Source organism: Misgurnus anguillicaudatus, chromosome 2, assembly GCF_027580225.2.
Source record: "Misgurnus anguillicaudatus chromosome 2, ASM2758022v2, whole genome shotgun sequence".
Taxonomy (NCBI): Eukaryota; Metazoa; Chordata; class Actinopteri; order Cypriniformes; family Cobitidae; genus Misgurnus; species Misgurnus anguillicaudatus.
Genome location: NC_073338.2, coordinates 50,274,327 through 50,302,162, shown reverse-complemented (window position 1 = coordinate 50,302,162; position 27,836 = coordinate 50,274,327). Strand labels below are relative to the sequence as shown.

Sequence of the window (27,836 nt, the reverse complement as noted above, 5' to 3'; positions counted from 1 at the left end):
TATATAGCACTTTTCACAATTGTTTAATTGTTTCAAAGCAGCTTTAGATTAATAGATGCAGGAAAAACACAGAATAAAAGATAAACAGCAGAATACAGCGGTTAAGATTAACCATAGTAACGAGCGTAGTAAAAATTTAATCTATGTAAGAGGGTGCTAAGTTAAGCCAATGTCAGCAGACTTTAGTCGCAGTAGTATTTCTAATGCTATAATTGTTGTTAACCACATATTTACTGCAAGAAAGACAAAAATACGAAAGCACTTTATTATTATTATTCAGATGCCCGATTTCAGTAATTGTTCAGTAAAAGTCCTTAATAGAAAATCTATTTATGTGTCGACTTACATTTGGGTATAAAATGCTTATTCAGTTTAACTCCTCAGGATGACCTTTGAGATAAATTTATGTTTGCCAGTACCTTACTGTAGTGTTATTTACTGGCAGCAGTTTGTTCAACGTTAAATAAACATTAAACATGAACAAATCTTTATCTTTACAGAATAAATCTCATGCATAGCATTCTGGGAACCAAAATCTGACGGGAAAAAGGTTGATGAGGATTTCTGGTTCCCAGAATGCTTTACATGGGGCTGTTGTTTTATAGTTTTATTTTTACAGTGTAGTACACATACATCAGATAAAAACAAGGATACTATTTGTGACCATGGACCGCAAACCAGTCATAGCATGGGTATATTTGAAGAGTTTGGTTCCAAAACGCAATAAATCCATTTTGACAAATTTCGGTAAAAACGTGTTTTCTATACCAAGAAAGTGACAAGATGAAAAACACTATTTTCTGTTACAAACTTTCACATAGCATCTTTAGGTTATAAAAACATAAAAAATTCAAATCCATAACTTGATTTTCAAAGATTTATTATAAAAACGAATTATTTTTTCCACAAAATGCAATAAATCCATCACAGTTTTTTATTTCAAAATGCTATAAATCTATTAAATCAATGTATAAATGTGCATTCATCTTTACCATTTTATATTTATTTAGTTGAGTAGTGGTATACAATGATTAAAAAATAAACAATAATGGCATTAACCAAAAAACTTACTTTGTTATATTAAGAACACATTGCTGCGGTTATCCTTGACGACGTCTCTTTACATTTTCACAGCGATCAGCTGTAAAATGTTTTGGTCCCGCTCGATTTTCGTTGACTTTGAGTAAAATAATGTAAAGTTTTTCATAAGATCCTCTGGGGTCAATGTGTTAGCATGAGAAGCTTGATGCTGTCGGGAGAACAAGCAACCGAGTGCCTCTCGCGGAAATTATTAGATGTTGATGGCTTATGTTTCTTTCCTGTCACAGAAAACCATCACAGGTTTAGCAATGCAATTAAGGTATAATTTTGTTTTGTTTGTTGATCGCGAAGTACAAAGTAGATGAGGAAAACACTAGGAGTCCGTGTTCTCAGTGTGCCGCCATTGTTTGTTTACATTGCGTGAACGGTGGGCTGTAATATCAGGAATGGATTTATTGCGTTCTGTAAAAGAGGAGGAGTGGCGTTTGTCGCATTTTGGGAAAAAAGGGAGAAAAGATGACAGAATATCACGGCGGGTATTGGATTTTGCGTAAAATTAAGAATTTACTTTTAACTACTGACCTGATATAATATTGATTTTGGCAGTAACTAATTTTTTTCAAAAATGGCGTTTATCGCGTTTTGGAACCAAACTCTTCATTTGCAGCAATAGCCAACAATTCATTGTATGGGTCAAAATTATTGCTTTTTATGCCAAAAATCATTAGGATATTAAGTGAAGATCATGTTGCATGAAGATATTTTGTACATTTCCTACCATAAATATATCAAAAAATTATTTATTATTAGCATTAACAAATATTGTCCTATCCTAACAAACGATAAATCAATAAAAAGGTTATTTATTCAGCATTCAGATGTGTCAAATATTGACCATTATAACTGGTTTTGTGGTGCAGCGTCACATAGTGTCTATGAATTTTATCCATCTACAAAAACCTTTTCACATTGTTTTCTCACAAAAAGATTTGTGGTCTTGTCATAGGTTCAAATATGCTAAATATATAAAAACATACATAATTTGACTACATTTTCATGTGTAACTGTTGAAAAAAATATTTTTAATAGTGCTCAGGTTTCCTACATATGGTTTCTAAAAACCAGGCGTTTTTCACTTTTTTGTGTCAGCCGAACCGCCTTGACCTAAAAGTTTTTACTTGAAGTACCCCCTGAGATTTTAAGTGAATATTTCAATAATTTAATGACACATTTGCATGAATTCATTTTTTTTTATTTCATCTGTTTTAAAGTTTTTATCAGTATTATTTTATATATTGTTTTTATTACTTGTTATATGATTTTCATCTGATAATTTTCATTTATTGGTACATAAAACCCATCTGTCTATTTTGCATGAGTTCTCATTTTTCTGATATATTGTAGTGTTGTATAACGGTCACTTGACATTAGGAAACAAAATAAATTAATTATATATGAAGAGTTTCGTTGCAAAACGAGATAACCACCGTTTTTTTAATTGTTCAGAAATCTCGTTTTTTGGTTGTGCATTCCAATTAATTTCAATGCAACTGCAGTTGGTTTGTTTTGATTTAAACCTTCATAACTTACAAAATACAGCTAAGTAGCACCATAAAACAAAATAATAACATGATAACATAATAATAAACATGTTTTGACAAAAATGTTAAAAAAATGGATTTATCTCGTTTTGCAACTAAACTCTTCACATATTTTTTCTTAGTTTGTTATTCAGATTGTTTTGATTTTAAAGTTATTTATGTAAAATGTATTAAATATAATATGTTATATTATAATATTATATATATATATATATATATATATATATATATATATATATAATTATTATAATTAAACATCAACTCACAAACCCCCTGCTATTCCCCTCATGAACCACCAGGAGTTTGCAAACCGTAATTTTGGCAAGCCTTAAACTCTACTAAAGTAGTTTGGGAATTACACTTGCTCATTGACAAACCTATTTGGACCGAGAAGTACAATCAATAAAGCTGACCTGTGATTTATTTTTAACAGCAAACTCTCATTTGTTTGTTCCAGCAGCTCATTGCTGTCAGCCCTGATTATTCACTGTTAGTGGATTGATTGAATCTTTAGTTGTTTAATTAGATACATCAATACACGCATCTGAGTTTAATGTTGTTGGGTTGTGTTTTTCTCTATAGGAGATTCAGGAGGTGATGCCCCGTGTGGGACAGGGTCCGTCCTGGGATGAGACCGGCAGTACTATGGAGACCAGTGGAGACTGTGATGATGAGGATGGTTGTGAGAGCTCTGGAAATACAGCGTCCACGCCCAGTGAGTACACACCCATAAAGTCAAATTTATAGTCGTGCGTAAGGAACCTTTAGTTTAGGGTTTCTCATGAAGCTTGAGGTCTCTTAGCTTTGTTTATTAATGTTAGCAGTTTGGATTTTAGGGCTTGCCTTTGTTATGTCTGGCAAACGTTCATCACAGAGACCACTTGAGGGGTTCAGAGAGATTGTGTGTCATCCACAGGTGCTGCAGTGCTTTATCTCATTTCATCATCGACATTTTTCTGCTCTTTTGTAATGCGTAACCCAACTTTTTACAGTGGACCTGACTTGTGTAGTATTTTTCAATTACTCTGAAACCTGATCTTAACTTGTCTGCGAAATCACCCCGCTGGGCCGTCTGGCAGCCATTTTGTTTCCCGCACCCATTTACCTTTATCTGCGGTTACAGCTTCAGGGTGCTACACATCAAGAGGAGGACACTTCATCACCGACTAGAAAAACAAAAGACAAGGTCAATGAGAGCAAAAGTGAGAAGAAGAGATTTAAAGAATGATGTCCATCCATCAAGCAACACATATAGTTTATAGCAGTGATTATATCTGTATTCGGTCTACCTTGGACATCCAAAATAAGCATTAAATGTAAAATGTGAAATAAGTTTGCTGTTAAAATGCGTTCTCTTAATACACAAAGCCACCGATGAGCCGTTTATAGTATCCTGACCATAAAGAAACACTTCTTCGTCTGGGATTTGACAATGGGGCAGGAGTGTGTGTTTGTCTGACCTGTGGAAAGAGTCTATGAGCAACTTGTTTGAACAATTGATTATTTTTACAACACCTGCGGGTGCTACAAAACATTATGGGCTTTATACCTTTCACCATGTAGCATTAGTCTTGTCAAAAGTTCTTTGATCATTAAAAATTATTGAGTTTGAATTACCTGCCGTACTTTTACAGTAATATACAGTGGGAAAGATTCAGTAACTAGTATCTTCCTCATCTCATCACATTAAACTCAGATTGATTTGAGCAGATTGTTGTGTGAATCTGTCAGAATGTAACACAGGCTTTGCAAAGACACTGTTGTTAAATGATAGCTCAGAGGAAAGCTTATTACTTTAAAGGCAGAGTAGGCAGTTTTAAGCCTAAATAAGTCTAAAACACTTTTTTTTCCAAATTTATTTAAACTGTCTTTATATACCAATACATAAGTAAAATGTAAGTACTCTGAAAAAGAAAGTATAAAAATCGAGTGTCTGTAGACCTTTGAAACACAGCTAATTTTTCCATTCACTCCACCCCCCCGGGTTTCTTCTAAAGCCACGCCCCCAAAACACATGAACGCGCGGCGCTGACCGGCTCTGCTGGGAGAAGCATTTACCAAACGAGCGGAGAGGAAGGAGCGCGGTGCATGTAATAACATCATGTCACAATCACATGTAATAATACACCTAACTTTATCACCATGAATATAAACAAATACGATAGCTTTAAGTGCTCACTATTAAGCTAGCATATCAATACTGGTAAAGTTTAAAATATATTTTGTTTGATTCGGTAACAAACGAGCTAGTTATATTTATAAGACAAAGCTAAAAACAGGTTGCATTGATACATTACCATTAGTTACACAGTGATGAAGGTGAATTTCGTGGAAGATTTATAACATATACAGTGTTTTGCATGATGAAAGCATTGTTGACTCTGATGAGGACTACACTCCGGGGAGAAAATACTGCTACCGCATCGTCGACTCGGGGAAAAGCAACGTGATATTTACTCTTGTTTGATTTCTTCGTTTATTCCTTTGTTTGCCTCGTTTGCCTTCGCTGACTGGATACGCAGGTACTGTGAGTTCTGAATGCACTTTCTCTGCCGTACTTGTGCTCTTCCTAGAGTGCCTCTTGCACGTTCAAATCAATCGGGTGTGCGCATGTGTGGGCAGATCCCATAGCAACAGGGGTGGTGCCATGGTCGCGAGAGAGAGTGATAGTTGCGCAAACCAATCATTTGTTTTTTTGTCCCGAATGGAGAAATGAGCTGTGTTTAAAACGTCGTGAGAGGTCAACAGACACTCGAGTTTTATACTCTCTTTTTCAAAGTACTTACATTTTAATTATGTATTGGTATATAAAGAAATTTGTAAAAAAGTTTTTTAGATAATTCCTGCCTATTCTGCCTTTAAGTTTCCACTAGGGATGCGCCGAATGTCCGGCAACCGAAATTATTCGGCCGAAAATAGCAGCGAATGAAAAGTGAAAAGGCAGAATGAAGTTTTACGAATAATGAGGTGTTTGATGGCACAATCAGATAGTAACCAGCGCAGAGTGAGAGACACGCAAATGCAGCAAACATGTTGGTAAAGTGTCTAAAAAAGTCGCAAAAACATACAGCACTACACGTTTCATTTATCATTTAAAATCAAGATATCCTAAACACCATACAGAATATGATAAAGACACGCCGGAGGCGATCCTGAGTATTTGTCTGCTTGAATGCACAGAGAACGAGAGACTTTAGCTCTTCATCTCATGTCCTAGGATGACGAAGAGCATCAGCACTATGTAATTAAAACTTCCTAAAACCAGTTAAGTCGTACAATCACAAACACGCTTATATTAAACGAAAAATAAAACGTTTATTAACAATAAGCTCATTATTTGTCATGGTCCTGTCAGACATCCGTGCTAGATGTAGGTCTGAGTGCATCTGACAGGACCGTGGCAGTATCATGTTCTGTGTGGGGGCATGTGGGATCACATTCTGTGTGTGGCTGCCACATGTTCCCGGTGTCTTGTTGCTGTCGTGATCTTGCCAGACCTTAGTGTAGATCAGGTCTATGTTCTGTGGGCAAGGTCAGGGCAGCAGTGTGTGTACGTGGGAACACGTGTGTTCACATCATATCTGTGTGACACGTGTTCCCAGTGTTTTGTGGCTGTCATGGTCTTGCCTGACCTTGGTTATTATCCAGAGGGCAGGACCAGGGCAGCAGTGTTTTATGTGGGAATACGTGTGTATTCACATCATATCTGTGTAACACGTATTCCCAGGGTCTTGTCACTTTTACCCTACTCCCTTATGTAATCATGTCTTAAGTGATTAATTATGTTCACCTGTTCCCCATTGATGTGGTGTCTTTATAATGCCCTTGTGTTCTCTGTGTGGTGTGCGTGCGTTGTTGTATATCCTGTGTTTATGTACTCCAGTGTCTGTTCCCGTAATTCTCAGTTTCTGATTTGTGTTCCAACACAGTGCTATTATTTCATATTCTGTTTTACCCCCACGTGGGTTTGTTTTGTTCAGTTTATTCAAATACAGTTATATTTTTCATACATTCCTCTGCGTTTGGGTTCTTCATTTTATTTCCACAATCCGGTTTATACGTACCGTAACAGAACGCACGCACCAAACTGAACCCAGCAGGGATGTTTGCTGGCAGCCGCCTGGCGATTCGGGGAAGGAGATCCCGCCCCGCATACGAGTCGGGTTACGAGTTCTATGACCCACTCGTATGCGGGTCCGAAGGTAATGCCAGGCGGCGACCGCCCGGATCGGCTGAATCTCGCCAGACTCAATCCAACCCGAGAGCCATCTGGACCGGGGCTGTCAGACTGGGGAGGTCGTCTCCCGTCTCTTCGGCACCGGAGACCACGCCTTCACCAGAGGTCCGTCCAGTCTCCAGACGGAGAAGGAATAGGACGAAGGGGGCTTCGGAACCGGCACAACCGGAGACTCGTCACACGCCGGTGCAGCCGGAGACTCGTCACACGCCGGTGCAGCCGGAGACTCGTCACACGCCGGTGCAGCCGGGGACTCGTCACACGCCGGTGCAGCCGGGGACTCGTCACACGCCGGTGCAGCCGGGGACTCGTCACACGCCGGTGCAGCCGGGGACTCGTCACACGCCGGTGCAGCCGGGGACTCGTCACCCGCCGGTGCAGCCGGAGACACGTCACCCGCCGGTGCAGCCGGAGACACGTCACCCGCCGGTGCAGCCGGAGACACGTCACCCGCCGGTGCAGCCGGAGACACGTCACCCGCCGGTGCAGCCGGAGACACGTCACCCGCCGGTGCAGCCGGAGACACGTCACCCGCCGGTGCAGCCGGAGACACGTCACCCGCCGGTGCAGCCGGAGACACGTCACCCGCCGGTGCAGCCGGAGACACGTCACCCGCCGGTGCAGCCGGAGACACGTCACCCGCCGGTGCAGCCGGAGACACGTCACCCGCCGGTGCAGCCGGAGACACGTCACCCGCCGGTGCAGCCGGAGACACGTCACCCGCCGGTGCAGCCGGAGACACGTCACCCGCCGGCGCAGCCGTCTGCGCAGTCAACTGCGCAACCCGGGACATGTCATTCCTCTGCTTTTCAGCAGAATTTTTGGACTCGGTTTCCACATTCTGGACATTCTTTTTCCCCTGTTATTGCCCCACCACCCCTTCATGATGTTTTGTTTTTGTTACATCACCCCAATCCGTTTGTTACCTATGTTTGTTTACCCTTGTTGTTTGTGGTATTGTTGTCGTGGTTGTCTTCTGTTGTGCAGTCTTTCGTTTCTCGTGTTTAATGTTTTTGTTTGTTTTTGTTTGTGACGTCTTGTATCCGTCTTTTAAGTGGGGGGTACTGTCATGGTCCTGTCAGACATCCGTGCTAGATGTAGGTCTGAGTGCATCTGACAGGACCGTGGCAGTATCATGTTCTGTGTGGGGACATGTGGGATCACATTCTGTGTGTGGCTGCCACATGTTCCCGGTGTCTTGTTGCTGTCGTGATCTTGCCAGACCTTAGTGTAGATCAGGTCTATGTTCTGTGGGCAAGGTCAGGGCAGCAGTGTGTGTACGTGGGAACACGTGTGTTCACATCATATCTGTGTGACACGTGTTCCCAGTGTTTTGTGGCTGTCATGGTCTTGCCTGACCTTGGTTATTATCCAGAGGGCAGGACCAGGGCAGCAGTGTTTTATGTGGGAATACGTGTGTATTCACATCATATCTGTGTAACACGTATTCCCAGTGTCTTGTCACTTTTACCCTACTCCATTATTTAATCATGTCTTAAGTGATTAATTATGTTCACCTGTTCCCCATTGATGTGGTGTCTTTATAATGCCCTTGTGTTCTCTGTGTGGTGTGCGTGCGTTGTTGTATATCCTGTGTTTATGTACTCCAGTGTCTGTTCCCGTAATTCTCAGTTTCTGATTTGTGTTCCAACACAGTGCTATTATTTCATATTCTGTTTTACCCCCACGTGGGTTTGTTTTGTTCAGTTTATTCAAATACAGTTATATTTTTCATACATTCCTCTGCGTTTGGGTTCTTCATTTTATTTCCACAATCCGGTTTATACGTACCGTAACATTATTAGACTGCTTCATTGAGCGCTTTTTCCTCTGTCATCTCTTGTAAAAATCCCTATAATGACTGTTGGAAAAAAATATTGTTAAATAATGTGAAATAAATATAGTAAAAAGTACAATGTAACTTCAGTGGTGAGAAAATTGGCAAAATAACTAGGAAAATAAAAAAAATTTTTTTTGGATGTTCGGTATTCAGAGTTTTTTTTATTTGGCTTTGGCCAATAAAATCCCTAGTTTGCACTTTTATAGCACAGGAGATTTACGTTCTTAGTTTTTTCATTTAAGTATCAACTTAGTCTCGGATGTTTCTTATAAAATTGCTTTGGAGAAATACAAATAGAAACAAGTGAGTGCTAAAATGCATTAAATGCATACATTTTTACAAGATTCAATTCAATTCAATTCAATTCAATTTTATTTATATAGCGCTTTTCACAAATGTTAATTGTTGCAAAGCAGCTTTACATGAGTAGATGTAAAGGAGAACACAGAAAATCAATAGATAATATAAGCAGTAGAACATAGCGGCTAAGGTTAAACCGTACAAGCAAGCGTATTAATAGTGTTACATATACAGTAAAGTGCTAAGCTAAGCCAAAGTTGGCTGACTCTCCCTGGGACTAAAAACCCCCTAGGAAAAAAACCCGGTGGGAAAAATCCTAGAAGGACAAAAACCCTTGGGAGAGATTAATATGTATATATATATAGATATAGATATAGATATAGATATAGATATAGATACGGTAGGGATAGGAAGCGGGTAAGCGGATTAAACTGGTTTAGCCGGTGGTCGTTGGTCGGGCATCGGCTAGGCATCACGATGGAGGACAGCCAGTAGATCAGTGGTGCGATGACCTTCACAGCAACAGGAACTGGGTCTGTTTGTGTCATTGTCCTCTGTGCCGAGGACGAGACAGGGAGACAAAAACAGAGTTCTATTAGCGTAGGGACCATTCGCATGTAATGCAAGTGTCATACATTATGGTTGTTTAAGTAAGCTCGGTTCCAGACAGGCTAACTATTGCGGCAATAGTGTATTACCCATATGAGGTGTGTGAGTGCTTTGTTCTAGACAAAATCACTACTGCGGGAAAAGTACATTTACTGGACATTTTATGTGAATGCTTTGTTAAAGAAGAATGTCTTAAGTTTAGATTTAAATTGAGATGTAATTTAATTTAAGACTTAAATCTTAAGTTTAGATTTAAATTGAGATGTAATTTAAGTCTCAGGTGTGCCCAGTATGTGTCTGTGAAGTTTCAGCTCAAAATACCCCACAGATCATTTATTATAGCATGTTTAAAATGTCCCTATGTGGGTTGAAGCAAGAACACGCTGTTTTAGTGTCTGTACCTTTAAATGCAAATGAGCTACAGCTCCTCACTTTCTTACTAAAAGAGACAGTGAGTGCTTTCAGTTAAAATAGATCTGATTAATACAGTCTGAGACAACAATATCTAACTATTAAGATATAGCGGACAGCGTACAACTCACTGAGGGCGGAAACCATGATAATGCAGGACTGTCAGTCAGTGGGCGTGGGCAGGGCTTAATCAGTGTGATGTCATATTTACAAGAGAATCAAAACAGCATGTCTAATGCGCTTGCTTTGGTTTAATAGGATTTAAAAAAGGAAAGGATGGATTTTTTTCATTGTATGGTTGTTGTGTTCACACACTGGCAACACACATTTATTTCCAAAAACCATATGAAAGTGGATTTTGCATAATATGTGTCCTTTAAAAGTATGGGGCTGTAAAATGTATGTACAATGTAAATGTAAAGTAATCTGGATTTGTGATTGGATTTTTATTCATATTAAATAATATTAATTTGATTGTAGACTTGGCAAATCTGAACCCGGGTTAACATGTTGTTGACATCTCCTTTGAAACTCTAACGGAGACATTTGTGAGATTTTTGAATCTTTATGTCAGGAAATATTGGAGACACAGAGACTTAAGCAAAAGTTTCCATTTGCTCTCCATTTAATCCTTATTAATATCTAGGAGAAATAATTGAGATATAATTTTTTTTCTTATTTAGGGCAGTCTGCTTTTGATAGCAACTACATTGGTGTTTTTGTAAGACAATGCCAACTTATCTTTTCTCTCTTTTTGTCATTGCCTGTTTACATACAGTGCTTAATAGTAAACGTGTAAGCGAACAGACACACATGTGCTCGTATCCTTGTACTATAATAACATGTTTAACACAAAAAATTCTGTTGTTTATTTACCTCAAAACTACATCAACATGAGGGGTCATGCTGAAGGTATCTTGTGTTTTAGCACCTGGTCACAATGCTGAAGCGAACCTGCTGACCAAACGAAATAAGCAACACAAACGATATTGTCTGTTTTCATTCCAGCTGTCTTTTGGAAGAAGGCGCACATTTCTAAGGGTTTGGTGTTTGGATAGGTGCTCTGGATGTGTTGTGGGCCAGAAGAAGGTGTTTTGCTGGATTATGTTGAGATGTGCAGATGTTCTGGAGATGTTTGAGACCTTTGTCTTGTAGGAACAGCATCAGGGGCTTTGAGACTATGACTAATGTATAAGGTGACTTTTGCTTTAGTGTCTTAGGAAATATGAACCCAGTTTGAGATACGGTTGAGTTCTCATTTAAGATCCACTTGTGATTTAAAAGAAAGAATGGAAATATTTACGAGAAAGACAGTAGGAAACCATTCACCATTTGCTTTCCATTTAATCTAACTAAGAAATGCCATCCCTTTTTCTTAGCTTTTTATAGTCTGAATGGAACCAGACAGCTTTTTATAGCATCCCTTTATTTTAAGAGTTTAATGGACTCTTGTATTACTTCTCATCATTATGCCCACTGTGACATCATACCCTGATCCATCACATGTTCATCCATGAATCCTGTTTCTTGCCGAGGTCAATATTTCACAAGCATGCCGTTGCATGCCTCTCCATTGACCTTCGTTCCTTTACCCCGTGGTGCTGTCGTCATGACGACGAGGCATTTAAATTGATGGCGGAAGAGTTTGACAAGGCCATGGCATCAGCCCTATGGGCACGGTGTGATTAAACACTTTGACCTCTGACCTCAGGGTTGTTCATTCATTTGCCGATGTGTTCCACACTGCGGGTGTCAGGACAGAAGCTGAACATTGAGATCATGAAGTCACTGTTTGATATGATCATGGTGGACAGGTCATCCCCTCAGCTGTATTTTATCATTGGCCATGCTAGATTCGTCCTGTAATGTTCATGTCAAAGAAAGGCAGATACCTGTATCACATATCATAATAAGACCAAAAAGTGGTCACATTCATCAGCATTGCCTTGTTTTTTCCTTTTTGCAAGATTAGTTTATAATTTAAAGTCAACATGATCCCAAAATTCATCATACATGACCTTCTTGGTTTTATTCAAGTCATCAGTTTGCTTATCTTATGTTTTTTATCTGACATCATCTAGGCCAAGCAGGCTATTGGTTACCTTTACTTGGTTAATTTTATAGCTATCACAGTATTTTATTTCTAGTTGATTTTAAAGTGTGTGTTAAGTCTAATATTGAATATGTTCTCAGTTTGTCAAACTACAGAAGAATGTGGTATTAACCATCCAGTCAAATTTGAATGACGAAAAACGCCTCGTAAATAAAATATCAATATCTTGGAAAACAGGCAGGATTCTCTGCTCTCAAATGCTGGCGTGTCCTTTTTAATCACCGCTACAACCTGAATGAATGCTTGCGATTTTGTTAGGGGCGGGGCCATGCACGGTGACTCCAGTGCATCATCGAGCCACCGCTTTAACTCCGCCCAAATAATTATGAACACAGAAATGTGGGAAAAACTGTTTAACGATTTTCCTTTGTAACATGTTTCAGCAATACATTTCTAACATTTATAATGTGTTTATTAGGGCTGTCAAAATTAACGCGTTAATAACGCGTTAACGCAAATTCATTTTAACGCCACTAATTTTTTTAACGGAGATTAACGCAACGCGCAATTTCTGTTTGACCCTTGGTCCAGCCCATAGTTGAATGAACAGGGACGCAGACAAATGTGACTCTCTCTAAATGAGTAAAAGGTTTTCATAGAAATAAGAACATTAAGCAAATTCTCTACCAAATCCAATGCTCTAAATGCTCGTTGGACATCTGATATGATCTTTATTTATACGTCTGAGAGGTGTAACGTTACCGTCCTCCTAATGCTTAATCTAATACAAAAATGCGTCTCAATTCATTTTGGTTTCGCTTTTATGCATGACTTATAAAATAGACTGCAGGAGTTGCTTGATGTTAAAATAGTCATTAAGAGAGATAAAGTTCGGTACCTGATTAATGTTAAAGAGTTATTAAGAGCGACAAGACTAAAAAGCGATCCCCTCACGCTGACTGACTGATATCTGAAGCGCGTGCACACAGACGCGCGAGTGCGCGACCCGGATATATAGACATCTACACAAAATTACAGTTTTACAAATATCTGTTTTGATAAGAATTCACGCAGGTAGGCTCTATAATCTGTTATGTTTTAAGTAAATGTTTGGTTAACTGTTGGGTAAAAATATCTGATGTGTAACATTATATTAGATCACTTAGATTTTAAGCAGTCTGTCTCAATGTCAATCAAACAAAAGGAAAAAAAGTTGAACATACATTGATGATGTTTTTGCTTTGTGTGTGCTAAATCTAATAGTTTTACCAGTGATTTTAAGGTATTGATGTGGTAATATAATGTATGGATGTGGAAATTTTTGTGGTAATTTGACTCTTTCAACTTCAAACACGTGTAGTTCTGTCATATTTTGTTATATTTCAACAAATCATGCATTGTTCTATGTTTTAATAGAGAATGTCAAAATATGAACAACTATTTTTAAAAAATTTGCTAATTCCGACTCAACTTGCCTGCACATGTCACAAATGATGCAGCAGCAAACAAAAATGGAGAAAGAAAAATCTTCTAAAAGGAAAATTCTTATACAAAACAATGGCTGGTGATTCTGTTAAAATGTAAACAGGCTGTTGTTAACATACATTTGCATAAAGCATCTATATATGTATATATGATTAGAATATTAAAAACCTGAAAAGTGTTAAATTAGGGTAAATTTAGAATGGATAAAAATGTGCGATTAATTTGCGATTAATCGCAGTTAACTCATGAAATCATGCGATTATTCTAGATTAATTTTTTTAATCTATTGACAGCCCTAGTGTTTATACTTGAAGGAGTGCTCATAAGACTGTCATGACACCTTTATAATTATGACATGAAAAGTGTCATGAACATGAAGGAGATTTTATGCACATTTATGACGATTGTCATTAAGTGTTATTTGTTCAATTATGTCATTTTTAATGCAAAGATGACATTGTTTGAGATGTCTTTGTTATGACAACTTGACATAAACCAATACATAATAACTTGTCATAAATATGTAATAAACATGACATAGCAGAATAATTCTCAAATTAAAGAAACTACCTAGCTTTATGGGTTAACATTACATTAAACTGTCATTTAAATGTCCTTAAGTGTTAAGACTATGTCAAATAATTATAAATACCTTAACAAAATGCAACAGACACATCAAAATATTATACTTAACTTTATGTATTTGCACGATACATAAAAAACTGACAGCTAACAGAACTCGTTCTTCCTCACACAGAGGGTTCTAAAGTATTTTTACATAGTTGAAAAAACGAACAAAACATTTAATCATTTTAATTTAATGTAATTAACTTTGCAGCAATATGGACCCAATGCTGCATGGCTTAACCCATTATTGTACTGTTTTCATTTAATTTAAGGTGAATCAGTCTCCAAATGCAATAAAATATATTTTTATAAATTTGACTTATTATTATTATTATTATTATTATTGAAGAACTGATTTTATTTGTTAAACACGTGGTGGGAACTTAAAAAAACATTATGAACTGAAGAATATTTATGAAGCTGTTATAAAACTATTTGACAAAGTATTAACACGTAATGACATTTTAATGACAAATTATATTTGTACCACTGTAGTTGAGGTCAAGAAAAATATTTATGACGCTGTTATAAAACTATTTGACAAAGTATTAACACTTAATGACATGTTAATGACAAATTATATTGGTACCACTGTAGTTGAGGTAAACAAAATATTAATGATGCTGTCATAAAACTATTTGACTATTAAACTTAATGACATTTTAATGACAAATTATATTTGTACCACTGTAGCTGAGGTCAAGAAAAATATTCATGATGCAGTTATAAAACTATATGATAAAGTATTAACACTTAATGATATTTTAACGACAAATTCAATTTGTATCACTGGTAAAAAGCGGTCAGTTATGTTGTCTTGGTAATGTCAAGTTGTCATAACAAAGACATCTCAAACAATGTCATCTTTGCATTAAAAATTACATAACTAAACGAATGACACTTCATGACAGTTGTCATAAACGTGCATAAAATCTACTTTATGTTCATAGCACGTGTCATGATTATGAAGGTGTCATGTCAGTCTTAAGAACCCCCCTTCAAGTAAAGTGTTACCGAAATGAGTATGTTAGCACATTTTTCTCTACAAAAGTAATTTAAAACATTTAAGAATATACCATCAGATTAAAAATAAATAAATGAGAAACATTTGTGTTGAATAGTTAATTTTTTCTGTCTTGAAACATAAAATGTGTCAGTTCAGTCGAAAATTGTTTATTAGGCCTTAAATCTAATCTGATTGGTTGATGGGAATGTTGTTTCATGGAACATGGCCTGTTTGGGTAATTTACATTTACATTCATGTGAACCTGTCGGTATAGTTTTGTACCTACAGTATAAATATTTTACCTGAAAACCAGATCTGCCAGCCATCGGAGTGAGCGACGCTGATCTTTATTTAAACTCTTAATCCTTGTGTTAATGTTCCTGTGGCAATGGGGGCATCTCTTGTTTATGGACGTTTGTTTGTGTTACGCAGGAACGGCTGCCAAATTTATTTCAGCTCCATTATTGATTTATAACTTCTGACGAATTCATTGATGAGCTCCAGCCAAAACTAAAAGTGCACTGCCAGTAAAACTGCTATTGAATGATCATTAGATGTCATTTTTACTTTTACTTTGGTGATGCAGTGAATTGTGGATGTTATTCAAGCATGTACTGCGTTAAAAGATTCACCATGACTAAAATGTTGTTGTTCCTCTTACAACACATGGATCTCAGAGGACGGACGGTTTCTCTGCCAACACTTTATTCTTAAGCGAGATTTCACGAAACAGACCTACTCAACAAGCTATCAATGTTAACGTTTCTTATTCTCTTAACTCTCCCCAGTCTCCGAGTCTTCCGTCTGTTTGCTATTCAGCCGCCTTAACTTCTTTCTGGGGCCAAAATAAGGCTGATGGCCATTTCAGACAGCTCATTATTGCTGATCATGCTTTGTTTTCTCTTTTGTTTATGGCTCTGACTATTTGGCGACCATGGAAAGAAGATGGATGTTGGCTGTTTTTAGCCAAAAGTTCCCGCTTTTGTCTCTATCTCCTCTCATACCAGTTTTCGCCCCTCGGTAACCAAAGCTGGGAACTCATCTCAATGGATGCGGGCTTGGACCGGGCACATGAGAATTCCGGAATCCTCCGGGTCTCTTAGCAACCGGGGCTTATGTGGCAGTAGCAGAACTTAAGAGACTGTGTGGTGAAGTTGTGTTACTTTGGTGAAGCTAAAAAATGAAGAGTAGAAAACCAAAGAGAAAGCCGGATGAGTCTTTCTGTTTTTAGTGTATTATACAGTTACCTTTATTCATTTACATTCATTCATTGAGAAAGCATTTAAAGTTTTGCCAGAGAAGCCAACAATAAGCATAGTCTACAAAGCTATAATAATGAATTATTGTAAAGATACACCAGGTTACACATTTGAGAAGAAGTTCTCATCTGGTTTTGTATTTTGTAGAAACAAACAGTTGGCAATGGAAATATTGGGTTAGTTTTCAGTGTCATTAAAATCTCCTTTAAATACGACCAACAATACTGTATGCATATTAGTATACAACTTGAATGTATGTAAACATTTGGAAAAAGGAGTTACGAGCTGCGGGAGGAGTGAGTGACGAGTCAACACTTTATATGTAAAACAGTGACTAGATAACTTATGATTCACTTACTTCATGTTCGAGTCATTTATATAATATATAATTTATACATAACACAGAACTCTTACCTATTCTGTGCCATTGTTGAGTCTTGATAAATAAAGCTGTCTTGTGAAGTGATGGCTGTAACTTAGCATCCTTGGTTTTCGCTCTCCCGCTGATTGACGTGTGGGCGTGGTTTTACAGGGGAAGTGCCCATAAAAACAAGTGATACGTATAGCGTACTCCTGAAATGTCAGCAGTTTCTGTAATAGAAAAAAACTTTCAGAAACTTGTACGGACCCTGGCGAGGTGCATTTGGCACAGAAATACTCTGTAACACGTCTAACTGCTTTTTTGACACTTTGCATTTCTTTAGTACGTGGAAACAACTCTATAACTGTGTTAATAAGTCAGAATGCATAAAATACCTTTGACCCCCCCATGATTTTTTTTTACATTTGTGACCCTGGATCACAAAACCAGTCATAAGTTGCATGAGTATATTTGTAGCAATAGCCATCAATACATTGTATGGGTCAAAATTACAAGATTTTTATGCCGAAAATCATTAGAATATAAAGTAAAGATCATGTTATATACATGTTAAATATATTTTTACATTTCTTACCGTAAATAAATCAAAAAAATATTTGTCATTAGTCATATGTGTTGCTTCACTCTTAAAACGGTTGTGTTAAAACAACACATTTTGTGTCTAGTTAAGGACAAAACGTTTAATGTGACACATTTTGTGTTGTTTTAACACATCTTGTTGTCACTTTTATTTATTTGAACACAAAATCAACACAAAATGACACATGGGGTTTTAAATAGCATAACACAAAAAAAGAAAAATGTGTAAACATTGACACATCCTTTCTTAGAGTGTAAGGACTTAATTTGGACACTTTAAAGGCGATTTTCTCAATATTTTGATTTTATTGCACCCTCAGATTTCAGATTTTCAAATGGTTGTATATCTGCCAAATATTGTCCTATCCTAACAAACCATACATCAATAACAATCTTATTTATTGAACTTTCAGATGCATCTAAAATGAATGAATTTAGAAAAAAATTCTAATTAAAAAAGTACAGCTTTGGACCTACAGTAAAGAGTGTTTATTAGTGCCAAAGATACATATTGGTATCAAATGTATACATATCTGTTCTTAATAGTACATATTAGGACCTCTTTGAAGTGTACTGCACCTGTGACAGCTAGGGTAAATATTTTGACCATTTTGTCTAGAAGTGTAGAGCAAACATGACCTTAAAATGGATAATAAAAATAAATTAAAAAAAAATTCTGTCATAATTTCTCACTCTCATGTTGTTATAAACCTGTATAAATTTCATTGTTCTGATGAACACAAAGGAAGATATTTTGATGAATGTTTGTAACATGAGCTCCATTCCCTTCCACAGTAGGAAAAAATGATAGTATGTGAATGGGGCTCACAAATGGTTTGATTACAAACATTTCTCAAAATATAGTCCTTTGTGTTAGTCAGAACAATGAAATTTATACAGGTTTGTAACAACATGACAGTGAGTAAATGATAACATAATTTTCATTTTTGGGTGAACTATCCCTTTAACCTTTTCTCTCTCCTTTTACTGTCATGCCTCTCTGTATAATCCTGTAAGTTAAAGGCTAAAATCATAAAAACTAAATATAATTTTTTTTTAATGGGTAGACCTCACACATTTAAAGGGGACATTTCACAAGACTTTAAGATGTAAAATAAATCTTTGGTGTCCCCAAAGTGCGTATGTGAAGTTTTAGCTCAAAATATCATATAGATCATTTATTATAACATATTAAAATTGGCACTTTGTAGGTGTGTGCAAAAATGTGCTGTTTCTGGGTGTGTCCTTTAAAAGCAAACGAGCTGATGAAATGCAAACACCGATCGCCATAAAGGTGTTTTGTTGAAATTAAAACTCAATTGTGCTGTCAATTATTTTCTCTTTTTCTCTCTCTCTCTGCACTAAATGGCAGTGCCATGGTTGGATATTGCAGATTAATGGGCGGTATTATCCCTTTCTGACATCACAAGGGGATGACCTATTTTTTCACATGTTTGCAGAGAATGGTTTACCAAAACTAAGTTACTGGGACCCAATTATAGCACTTAAACATGGAAAAAGTCAGCGTTCTCAGTCTTGACCATTGTTAACAGGATGTTTCTGGATCACAGGGACCTTTGAAGTACATACTGCAACAGTATACCCTACCTTTATTTCTCTTTCTCATGATGCGACAGGTGAATTTGTTAGCAGCCAAACAACTTTAACATCAAGACAGCAGCCATCACAAAAAAGCAGCTCTGTGTGTGTGCATGAGTCTATGTGTTTGCTTAAGGTCTCCTTCACCTACAACCTTCAAACATCACTAGTGACACACCAGTCTCTCTCTCACGCTGTCGCTGTCACTGACTGAAGGCGTTCATATCGATTTTACCCTCACCAGCTTCATTCAGCTCAGAGCGACTGTCGGCTGCACAGGGAGCGTGTGATTGACACCAGCTAACTGATAGACCAACCCACTCCATATGCATCTTATCTTTTCACTCACATATGATCCGCCTCACTCTTTTAATTGCAGTAAAGGCCAAGTTTCTATGACAACCTTATTTATTTGATCATGGCATTGATGGGCACAAAGATCGATCAAAAGATAAAAAGAAAATCTTGCGCTGATGTCTCCAAACAGAAGGCCGTCATCATCCTGTCAGTAAATGACAGCGTGAATGTAGCCTGTAGAAATGGCTATCACAGAAGGAACGAATAGAGTACATATTGCCATGGTCCAATGTTTTGTCATACCTGCTCAAGGCAGGTAAATTCAGAAATTTTACTGGCCATAAATATTTCTTTCTGACAAAAAAAATGGTCAGGAAAATGATCCATGCTATCACTGGGGCAGTACCCTTTAAAATGTCCCAATATGTACCATTTAGTTACAGATATGTATACATGTATATAAATGAACTCTTTTGATGCAAATGTGTACTTTTTGAAGGAGTGACAGCTAGGGACATTTCAAAAGTCTTAACATTTAGGGTGTTTTTTCAGACATGTAGATTGATTGCTTATGTTTTGAAACCAGGGGTTCAATGGTGATTGAACAATGTTGCGATTTAATATTGGTTTAGTTTGCATTCACAAGGCAATATTTCCAAACCAACCAGACTTTGTTAATACATGTGCGAGTAAACTCTCTTTTAATTGGTCAAAGTGCATCTGTTTGTTTTCCGTGATTCCGCTCAAATTTGCCCATCAGGATTGACAGACATCAGCTTTGTGGAATTATTGTGTGGTTTATTTGCTAACCGCAGTCATATTACTTCATTATTGTAAGCAGGAATCAAAAATTTGTTGGGACAACATTCTTATCATGTTGAAAAAAACAGCATGGACCACCATGGGAATTATGCTGGTATATGCTGGTTTGATGCTAGTTTAGCTGGTGGTCACCAGCATACCAGCACCAAAACACAACATATGCCGGTCTTGCTGGTATGCTGGTTTTTTTTCAGCAGGGTATTGTGGAGGAGAGCAATTAGAAGACATTTTATAAGTAACAGGTGCGCTTTGGTTTAAATGGCGCTTTTGAATTCGTCACCAAAAAGCTATCAGGTATGTTCATGGTTAAACAAGCAATAAGATTGCCTGTTTGTTGGGATGGATTGCTTTCACACTTTTACCAAACCTCTCCAGAGTTTGTTTGCAATCGAGCTGAGACCACCTCATTCAGGCAGTGGTTTTGGTGCGGATCCGAGCGCGAGTGCCATGTTCACATATGCCTAAACGAACCGAAAACGCACCAGGTTTAACGCACCGAGGAACCGGATCCACGTGGAATTCTTTCTAAAAGTTTCCCTTTTTTGGGAGGAGATTATTTAAATGATTCACGCATCGCGAGTGCATAAATTAAAAGTCCTGAATTGGACCTACAGCATATCTCTCTCATTTACATGTATAACACATACAGTACACACATAACTGCAAGCCAATCCAAATAACTTACAAAAACGTATCATAAAGGTAAAACATCACAGCATTTTCCATTCAAAGCTCAGACTCCAAACACTTTCGCTTGGTTTTATAGTGAGGTTTAGACTACTTTGCTATAACAAATATCCTTATAAGTTGTACTGTATCCAGTTACACTGTACTATCCACAACAATTAACTACTAATAGTTTTACAGTACCTGTGGTCTTACTATCACATTAAAATTATGCTTTGTGTGCAAGAGCTAATGTTAGCTTTTAAATAGATGCATTTCTTCGTAGTGTAGATTAAATGCTGACCCATTTGTAAGTCACTTTGGATAAAAGTGTTTGTTGAATGAATGCATGTAAATGTAGTTGTCTTGCCCAGCGGAGAGTTGAGATGGGATGTAAACTTATATTGGAAGCACTGGTTTATGGCCTGTTTATGGGTTCTTCGATGCTAAAATCACATTTGGTAAATCACTTTTTACAGCGCATTGGATTGCTAGTGTCATTCTTTGAATACACGAGTACACATAATCTCTATCGAATAAACACACATAAGCTTACAGTCTCTAATCTGCTTTACACAGCTCTTTAAGAGACTGTCCATAATTACATTAGCAACTAACAAGCAAAACACTTACTGTAAAACATAGAAAATTGAAACAAGATGGACAGAAACGTTGTAGGTTGCCACAATACTTTGTATTATTTTTTTGCATCATTCCCGGTTGACTACAGGAAGGCCCATCTAATGAGCATCACATTGACATGCTGACGTGGGCATGTTGCTGAAGCGATGTGTTTTTGAATCATTAATATTTTGTGTTGTTGTGTAGTCACGAACAGAAAGCTATGCTCAGTGTCAGATTTCTTCCTGTTGAGTCAGAAAATTTAACCTTATCATCCTGTTTGGACAGAAGTGCTGACCACTGTTTTGTTTGAAACAGAAACGTCAGCTGAAATATTTTGCAAAAATCTCTGTTGCATTGACGAATCAGGGGTTTTGATGCTCTGCATCTCTACATCATGCCGATCTGGTTCTTATCTAGCTGTGTGCTGAAATCTCAGATCCTGGATCAGTGTGTGTTGTGTTTGTTGTTTTAGGTGGATAGTGACTGGAGTCCTTGAAAGAGTCGACTCAAGTGCTAATAAATAGAATAATAAAAAAAGTGTGATCACCGTCTATAAATATCTATACCTTTACTGAGTTTGTTTATTATCCCACCTACACAAGTAAATGAAAAACGAAAAATATATAAATAAATTGTACTTTCAAAACCAGTTTTTCAAAAATGGTAGACACACATGTAAGGCAAGGTATTAATTGTCATGGATTTTCCAGATGGAATAATGGATGCAGTAGAGAGATATGTAAAATAATTTGTTTTATTAAAGAATTGCATAAAGACTGGCTCAGCTTGGTGTTCATCAACGAGATATGACAGCTGAACTTCCTCTCCAAACCCCCAACTCCTTTTCTTATAGTTTCATTGCAAGCTTGCAACCCACACATTTCCTGTTTTTAACACCTTTTAAAGACTCCATAGCATCAATTACTAATTCTGTATCTGTCAATTTTGCTTATTTGAGCTGACCAATTGTCTGGTTATTAGTTTTCAACTTTTTAGTTTCCACCAATCAGCAATTAGGTTTGCTTCGTTGCTACAGAGCAAGTCATTTTTGTTTCAATGCACCTGCACTTTTCTTGGAAACTTAACGAAGCACTTGCAATGAACTTAGTTCAAAAGGACAATGCACTTTGATAAACCAAAACTTAACAGCAAAACAGTTCTATTCAGGTGACAGAAGACACATTAATATTCAACTTTAAGATATGAAAAAACTCAGTATGTAAAACCATATGATAGTAAAACAAATGAAGAGTTTGGTTGCAAAACTAGGTAACTCTTTTTTTAAACATTTTTGTCAAAACATGTTTATTACTATGTTATCATGTTATTATTTCGTTTTATGGTGCTACTTATCTGTATTTTTTAAGTTATGAAGGTTTAAATCAAAACAAACCAACTGCAGTTGAATTGATATTAATTGGAATGCACAACCAAAAAAATGAGATTTCTGCAACGAAACTGTTCAAATACAGAATATAAATGCAATATGAATCTCCTAAATTCTCTCACAGCATGTTGAATAGTAAAGGAAAATATCCAAATCCATATCATTTCATGTATTAGACATTGTTATATTAACATATTCTAACTGCATGTTAAATTGTAATAAAAAAGGATGCACTGATATATCAACCTGTAAAAAAATGTACTGATACCCATTAAATATTAAACTAATGATGTTTCTTTACATTTTTCACTGAGAAATTGCATTTTCCTGTTCTCTTCTGATTGACAAGATATTTTGCCCATAACTGTCTGCAGTTTTTAAAGTTTCGGCCGATAGCGATAGTGTGAAAAATTGCTTTGATCGACTGGCATCAATTATTGGCCGATATATTGGTGCATCTCTATTTTTCTGGCCGAAAAACAGCTGATGATCGGTGCCGACTATATCCTGGCAATCAAAAGAGGTGAAAAAATGCAACAGAATTCATGATGTGTGATTATTTTGAATTGGGTCACAATGACAAAAGAATTTAAGTTTGTATGCTCTTCACTTTTAGGATTTAATGAAATAATAATTTAAGTAAAAAGAAAAACTATCTATCGGTATCGGTATTTTATTCAAAGTAATTGAATATCGGTATCAGTAGTGTTGTAGTCAAGACCACCTAAACCGAGACCAAGTCATGACCAACACCAAGACAGGCCGAGACCAAGTCAAGACCAAGACCATTGCAAGTCACTGCATTAAAACACTTATGATAAAATGTGGAATATGCATATTATTAGACACTTCTTGTATCTGTGTGTGTGCGTGCGTGCGCGTGTGTGTGTGTGTGTATAATCTGTGTATCCATTCAGAAAAGTTGATAAAATAATCAAAGGCATTGCAGATAAGTGGGAAATTTATATTTGTCTATAAGCAAATAAAAGTGAACAACAAACACTAAAGAGTAAAATAAAGTTAACCATTTATTCTGAACTGTCTTTCCATGGCTTGCCATCCACTTAACACAATGCAGGTGTTTTAATAAAATTAGAAAGAAATGGGAGAAACGTAAACAATGCTTAAACAATGACAACATCATATGCCAAATCTGATTACACTGCATAAAATTCATGATAAAAAATAAATTTGTGATGTGCACTGCAAAAAAATTATTTTCAAGAAAAAAATGTCTTTTTGTCTCAAGACCGGTCTCAAGACCACTTTTTAAAGGTCTTGGTCTCGTCTTGGAATCGACCACATTTTTACAAGTTCTTGTCTCGGTCTCAGACAAAGAGGACTCTGAATTTTATTTCAAGACCGGCCAAGACCGCAACTGATGGCACACTGCAAAAAAATTATTTTCAAGAAAATTGTAGTATTTATGTCTTGTTTTCAGTAAAATTATCTAAAAATTCTTAAATTAAGATGCTTTTTTTGATGAGCAAAACTACCCAAGAAAATAAGTCTAGTTTTTAGACCAAAAATATCAAATTTAAGTGATTTTGTGCATAAAACAAGCAAAAAATCTGCCAATGGGGTAAGAAAAAAAATACCTTGACCCTTTTTCTTAAACACTAAATTCAAGAAAAATTCTTGACAAAATCACTTAAATTTGAAATTTTGCTCTAAAAACTAGACTCATTTTCTTGGGTCGTTTTGGTCATCAAGAAAAAGCATCTTAATTTAAGAATTTTTAGATATTTTTACTGAAAACAAGACAAAAATACCAAGATTTTTTTTCTTGAAAATAATTTTTTTGCAGTGTGCCATTAGTTGTGGTCTTGGCTGATCTTGAAATAAAATTCAGAGTCCTCTTTGTGTGAGACCGAGGCGAGACAGAGTAAAAATGCGGTCGATTCCAAGACGAGACCAATACCTTTAAAAAGTGGTCTTGAGACCGGTCTCGAGACTGAGACCGGTCTCGAGAACTACAACACTAGGTATCGGCATAGATATTTTGTATTGTGCAGTCAATGTAATACTCAAATAAGTGATTTGAGAGAAATAGTGAAGGGGAAGATTTTAGATGCTTGCATTTTGGGGTTGAAATAAAGTCGTATGAACTACCTATTTACATTGTATTTGAAGTTTTTAAGTAACTACACAGCTAGTGGTAACTTCTATTTTATAGATCAGGGAAAAATAAAGGCCATAATGACACAAGTATGATCATATTATTTAATATTTGATGAAACCATCCCTGTAACGAATGTGTAGGACCAGTTTAACCTAAGGATCAGAGAGTCTCTGCTGTGAATCTCAGATGAAAGATGGGGGAAATTGCTATTACTGGTGGCAATATCCGCACCTACTGGGTACACATCTGTCAAGCAGGCCAATGTCTTCTCACTTAACAGTTTTTTTCTCATTTCTCATCCTTTACCTTCACATTAGCAATTTCAAATAAATCCTCTCTCTATATATTTCTTGCATGGTGTTGAAAGGTGTGCGCATGAGCGAGAGTCCTGGATGTAATCTTAGGGATCGGGACCTAAGCCGTCCATATCCTGAACACGGCTCTGAACGATCCAGAATGTTCCCTGTCAGACAGCCACCACAGCTGGGCAGCATCTTTTCGAAACGTTGGATTATAGTGGAAAAACAATGAGAAAATGACTTTCCTCTCACCCCTTAAACTCGCACTGAGATGTGTTTGAGTGAAATAGTATGAGAAAATCGGTCTGGTTCATCACAGAAAGAGCGTGTTGTTTTGATGTTTGAAATATCTACATCCCATTAGTGGCTTAGCTTTCCTCTGATGGTTTTCCTCTGCAGTGTTCTCACAGTTTACCCAGAAACGTCCTTTTAAACGCAAACATTTGGATTCAAGTGTTTGCCCACAAAGAAAAATGTTTATGTTGCGTAAGTGATGGATGTCCTCTGGGCTTGTGATGCACACCAACATGTTCGTTCTCACCAATTTCTTTTTCTAGAATGAGATCTCTGTTGAGGTTCTAAGCGTGCTGCACCGATACTTAAACGTGACATGTAAAGCCCGGAGTACAGTCTGTTTTTTTACGTGTACCCATACGTACGCGCACGGTTGAACGCACGACCTTGCAAAGTGTAGTTAGTTTGACACATACGTGTACACGGGCGTTCGATGCATGCACAACCTACATGTGTGTGGGGTTTGCTGCAGATCACTGATTGGTCAGAGACTATCATCACTACCAGCATCATGGCTAAATGTAAGATTCGCTTACCCTTGTGCACCGTCGAGCAAACCAATGACGTCAGCTGCGCTTTGTTGTAGGAGTTACCAAACTCGTTTAAGTATTTTAAGCAGTGAAAAACATTCTTATGCCAGCCTAGTCCTACCACGCAGTGGAAAAGCGGTATAAGACCCAAAAAAAATGTATTACAATGCCTCATTTTGCTTGCTTATATTCACACGGCAGTGCACAAGCTCTCCTGTCCGACTGCATGCACGGCGTAGTCGTCCGATGGTGTGAGCATCCCTCCAATACTCTCTTTCTCTTCGTCTTTCTTTCTGTCTTCCCACTCATCTTTTTCTTTCTCTCACTTTTACTGTAGCTGTAATCATTGCTGTCTAAATCCAAGGTCTTGAGGGGGTGTTTATGATATAAGACGCCTCCCTGTGGTTCGTTTAATCACAAATTCATACATAACCTCTGTTAAAAACAGTTTTAGAGCATTTTTATTACCAGCAAACATCACACACAAGCACAAAGATTTTATACATGCTGGGTGAATGTTTGGACTTGTGTACGTTTAACACATCTCCTCTCTGGTCATATCCCGGGCTTTCCGGCCTGTTTGTTTGGATGTGCTAAGACCTGCCAAACATCACAGAAAGCTCCAAAGTCACTGGGGTCAGGACGGGCCGGGTTGTTTTTGAGACCTGGTTGTGGTTCTGTCCTCCTACATGTAGCTCTGACCGATTCTGACCACATCCAATGGAGATGACTGTGGCTGCCTGAATATACAGAATTTATCTCTGTCTCTTTCTATTTTTCTTTTTCTCTCTTTTTAAATCGATGTGAATTGCCGTTTTGATGTCTGAGTCTCATCAGACGGTTTCAGTAGATGTGGCGCTACTAACCTGTACAAAATCATAAGCCAAACTAAGCAGCACCAAGTGGATTGGTCAACAAGCAAAACAAGCTTTTGGTCATCTTTGTAAAGCATGTGGCATTGTGCCTTATGTGAATTATTTTTTTTAATAGTTTGATTTATTGGTTTGTTTTTAAGACACTTGTTTTTTAATGTTTGCATCTTCTTATGGCACAAAAATGCCATTTTAAAGGGGACATATCATGAAAATCTGACTTTTTGCATGTTCAAGTGCTATAATTGGGCCCCCAGTGCTTCCATCAACCTAGAAAATGTGAAAAAGAACAACATAGTAACTTAGTTTTGGTTTTGGTAAACCATTCTCTGGAAGCACGTGAAAAAATAGGTAATTTAAATTTGGCTCCCCTTTTGATGTCAGAAGGGGATAATACCGCCTCTTAATCTGCACTATCCAACCACGACACTGCCATTTAGTGCAGAGTTCAGCTCATTTGCATTTAAAAGGACACCTACAAACATGCTTTAATAAAGTATCTATATTATATATATGATATAATGATATAGTATTCTGGGGAGACCAAAGATTTATTTTATTTTATTTTAGATTGATTGTCATTTCACTTTAATTATTATGATGACTCAACTTGTATACTTAAATGTTCTAATTTCTTTGTTTGAATTTAATATTTGGCTTGATGGCTACATTGGGTGGAAATTTTGTGTCAATAGCCCACTTAGAAATCCACTTACTGATAAAAATGCTGATGTGTCAAATACTTATTTTCCCCGCTGTAGATAGGATGCTACATTGGATGCTGAATTGTAGTTCACTGGCACTGCCATACTGGGAATTGGCAAGATTACCTTATAAAGACATGGATGTAAACAAGCAAACTGTGATTTTTCTGTATAAAATGGGGATCTAGAC

At 37.1% G+C, this 27,836-nt stretch overlaps 1 protein-coding gene across 3 annotated transcripts in view; it reads left to right on the top strand.

The window, feature by feature from the left end:
* The window catches only part of LOC141349056 (glypican-5-like), a 189,522-nt gene that overhangs the window by 145,006 nt on the left and 16,680 nt on the right, over positions 1 to 27,836 (top strand). For 2 of the 3 annotated variants that reach the window (XM_073857318.1, XM_073857307.1), the window contains one exon: positions 3,225 to 3,357. In XM_073857318.1, the coding sequence (XP_073713419.1) occupies positions 3,225 to 3,357 (133 nt within the window). Of the gene's footprint in view, positions 1 to 3,224; positions 3,358 to 3,478; positions 3,628 to 27,836 lie in introns of those variants that run through there. The other variant, XM_073857313.1, reaches the window with a different exon arrangement.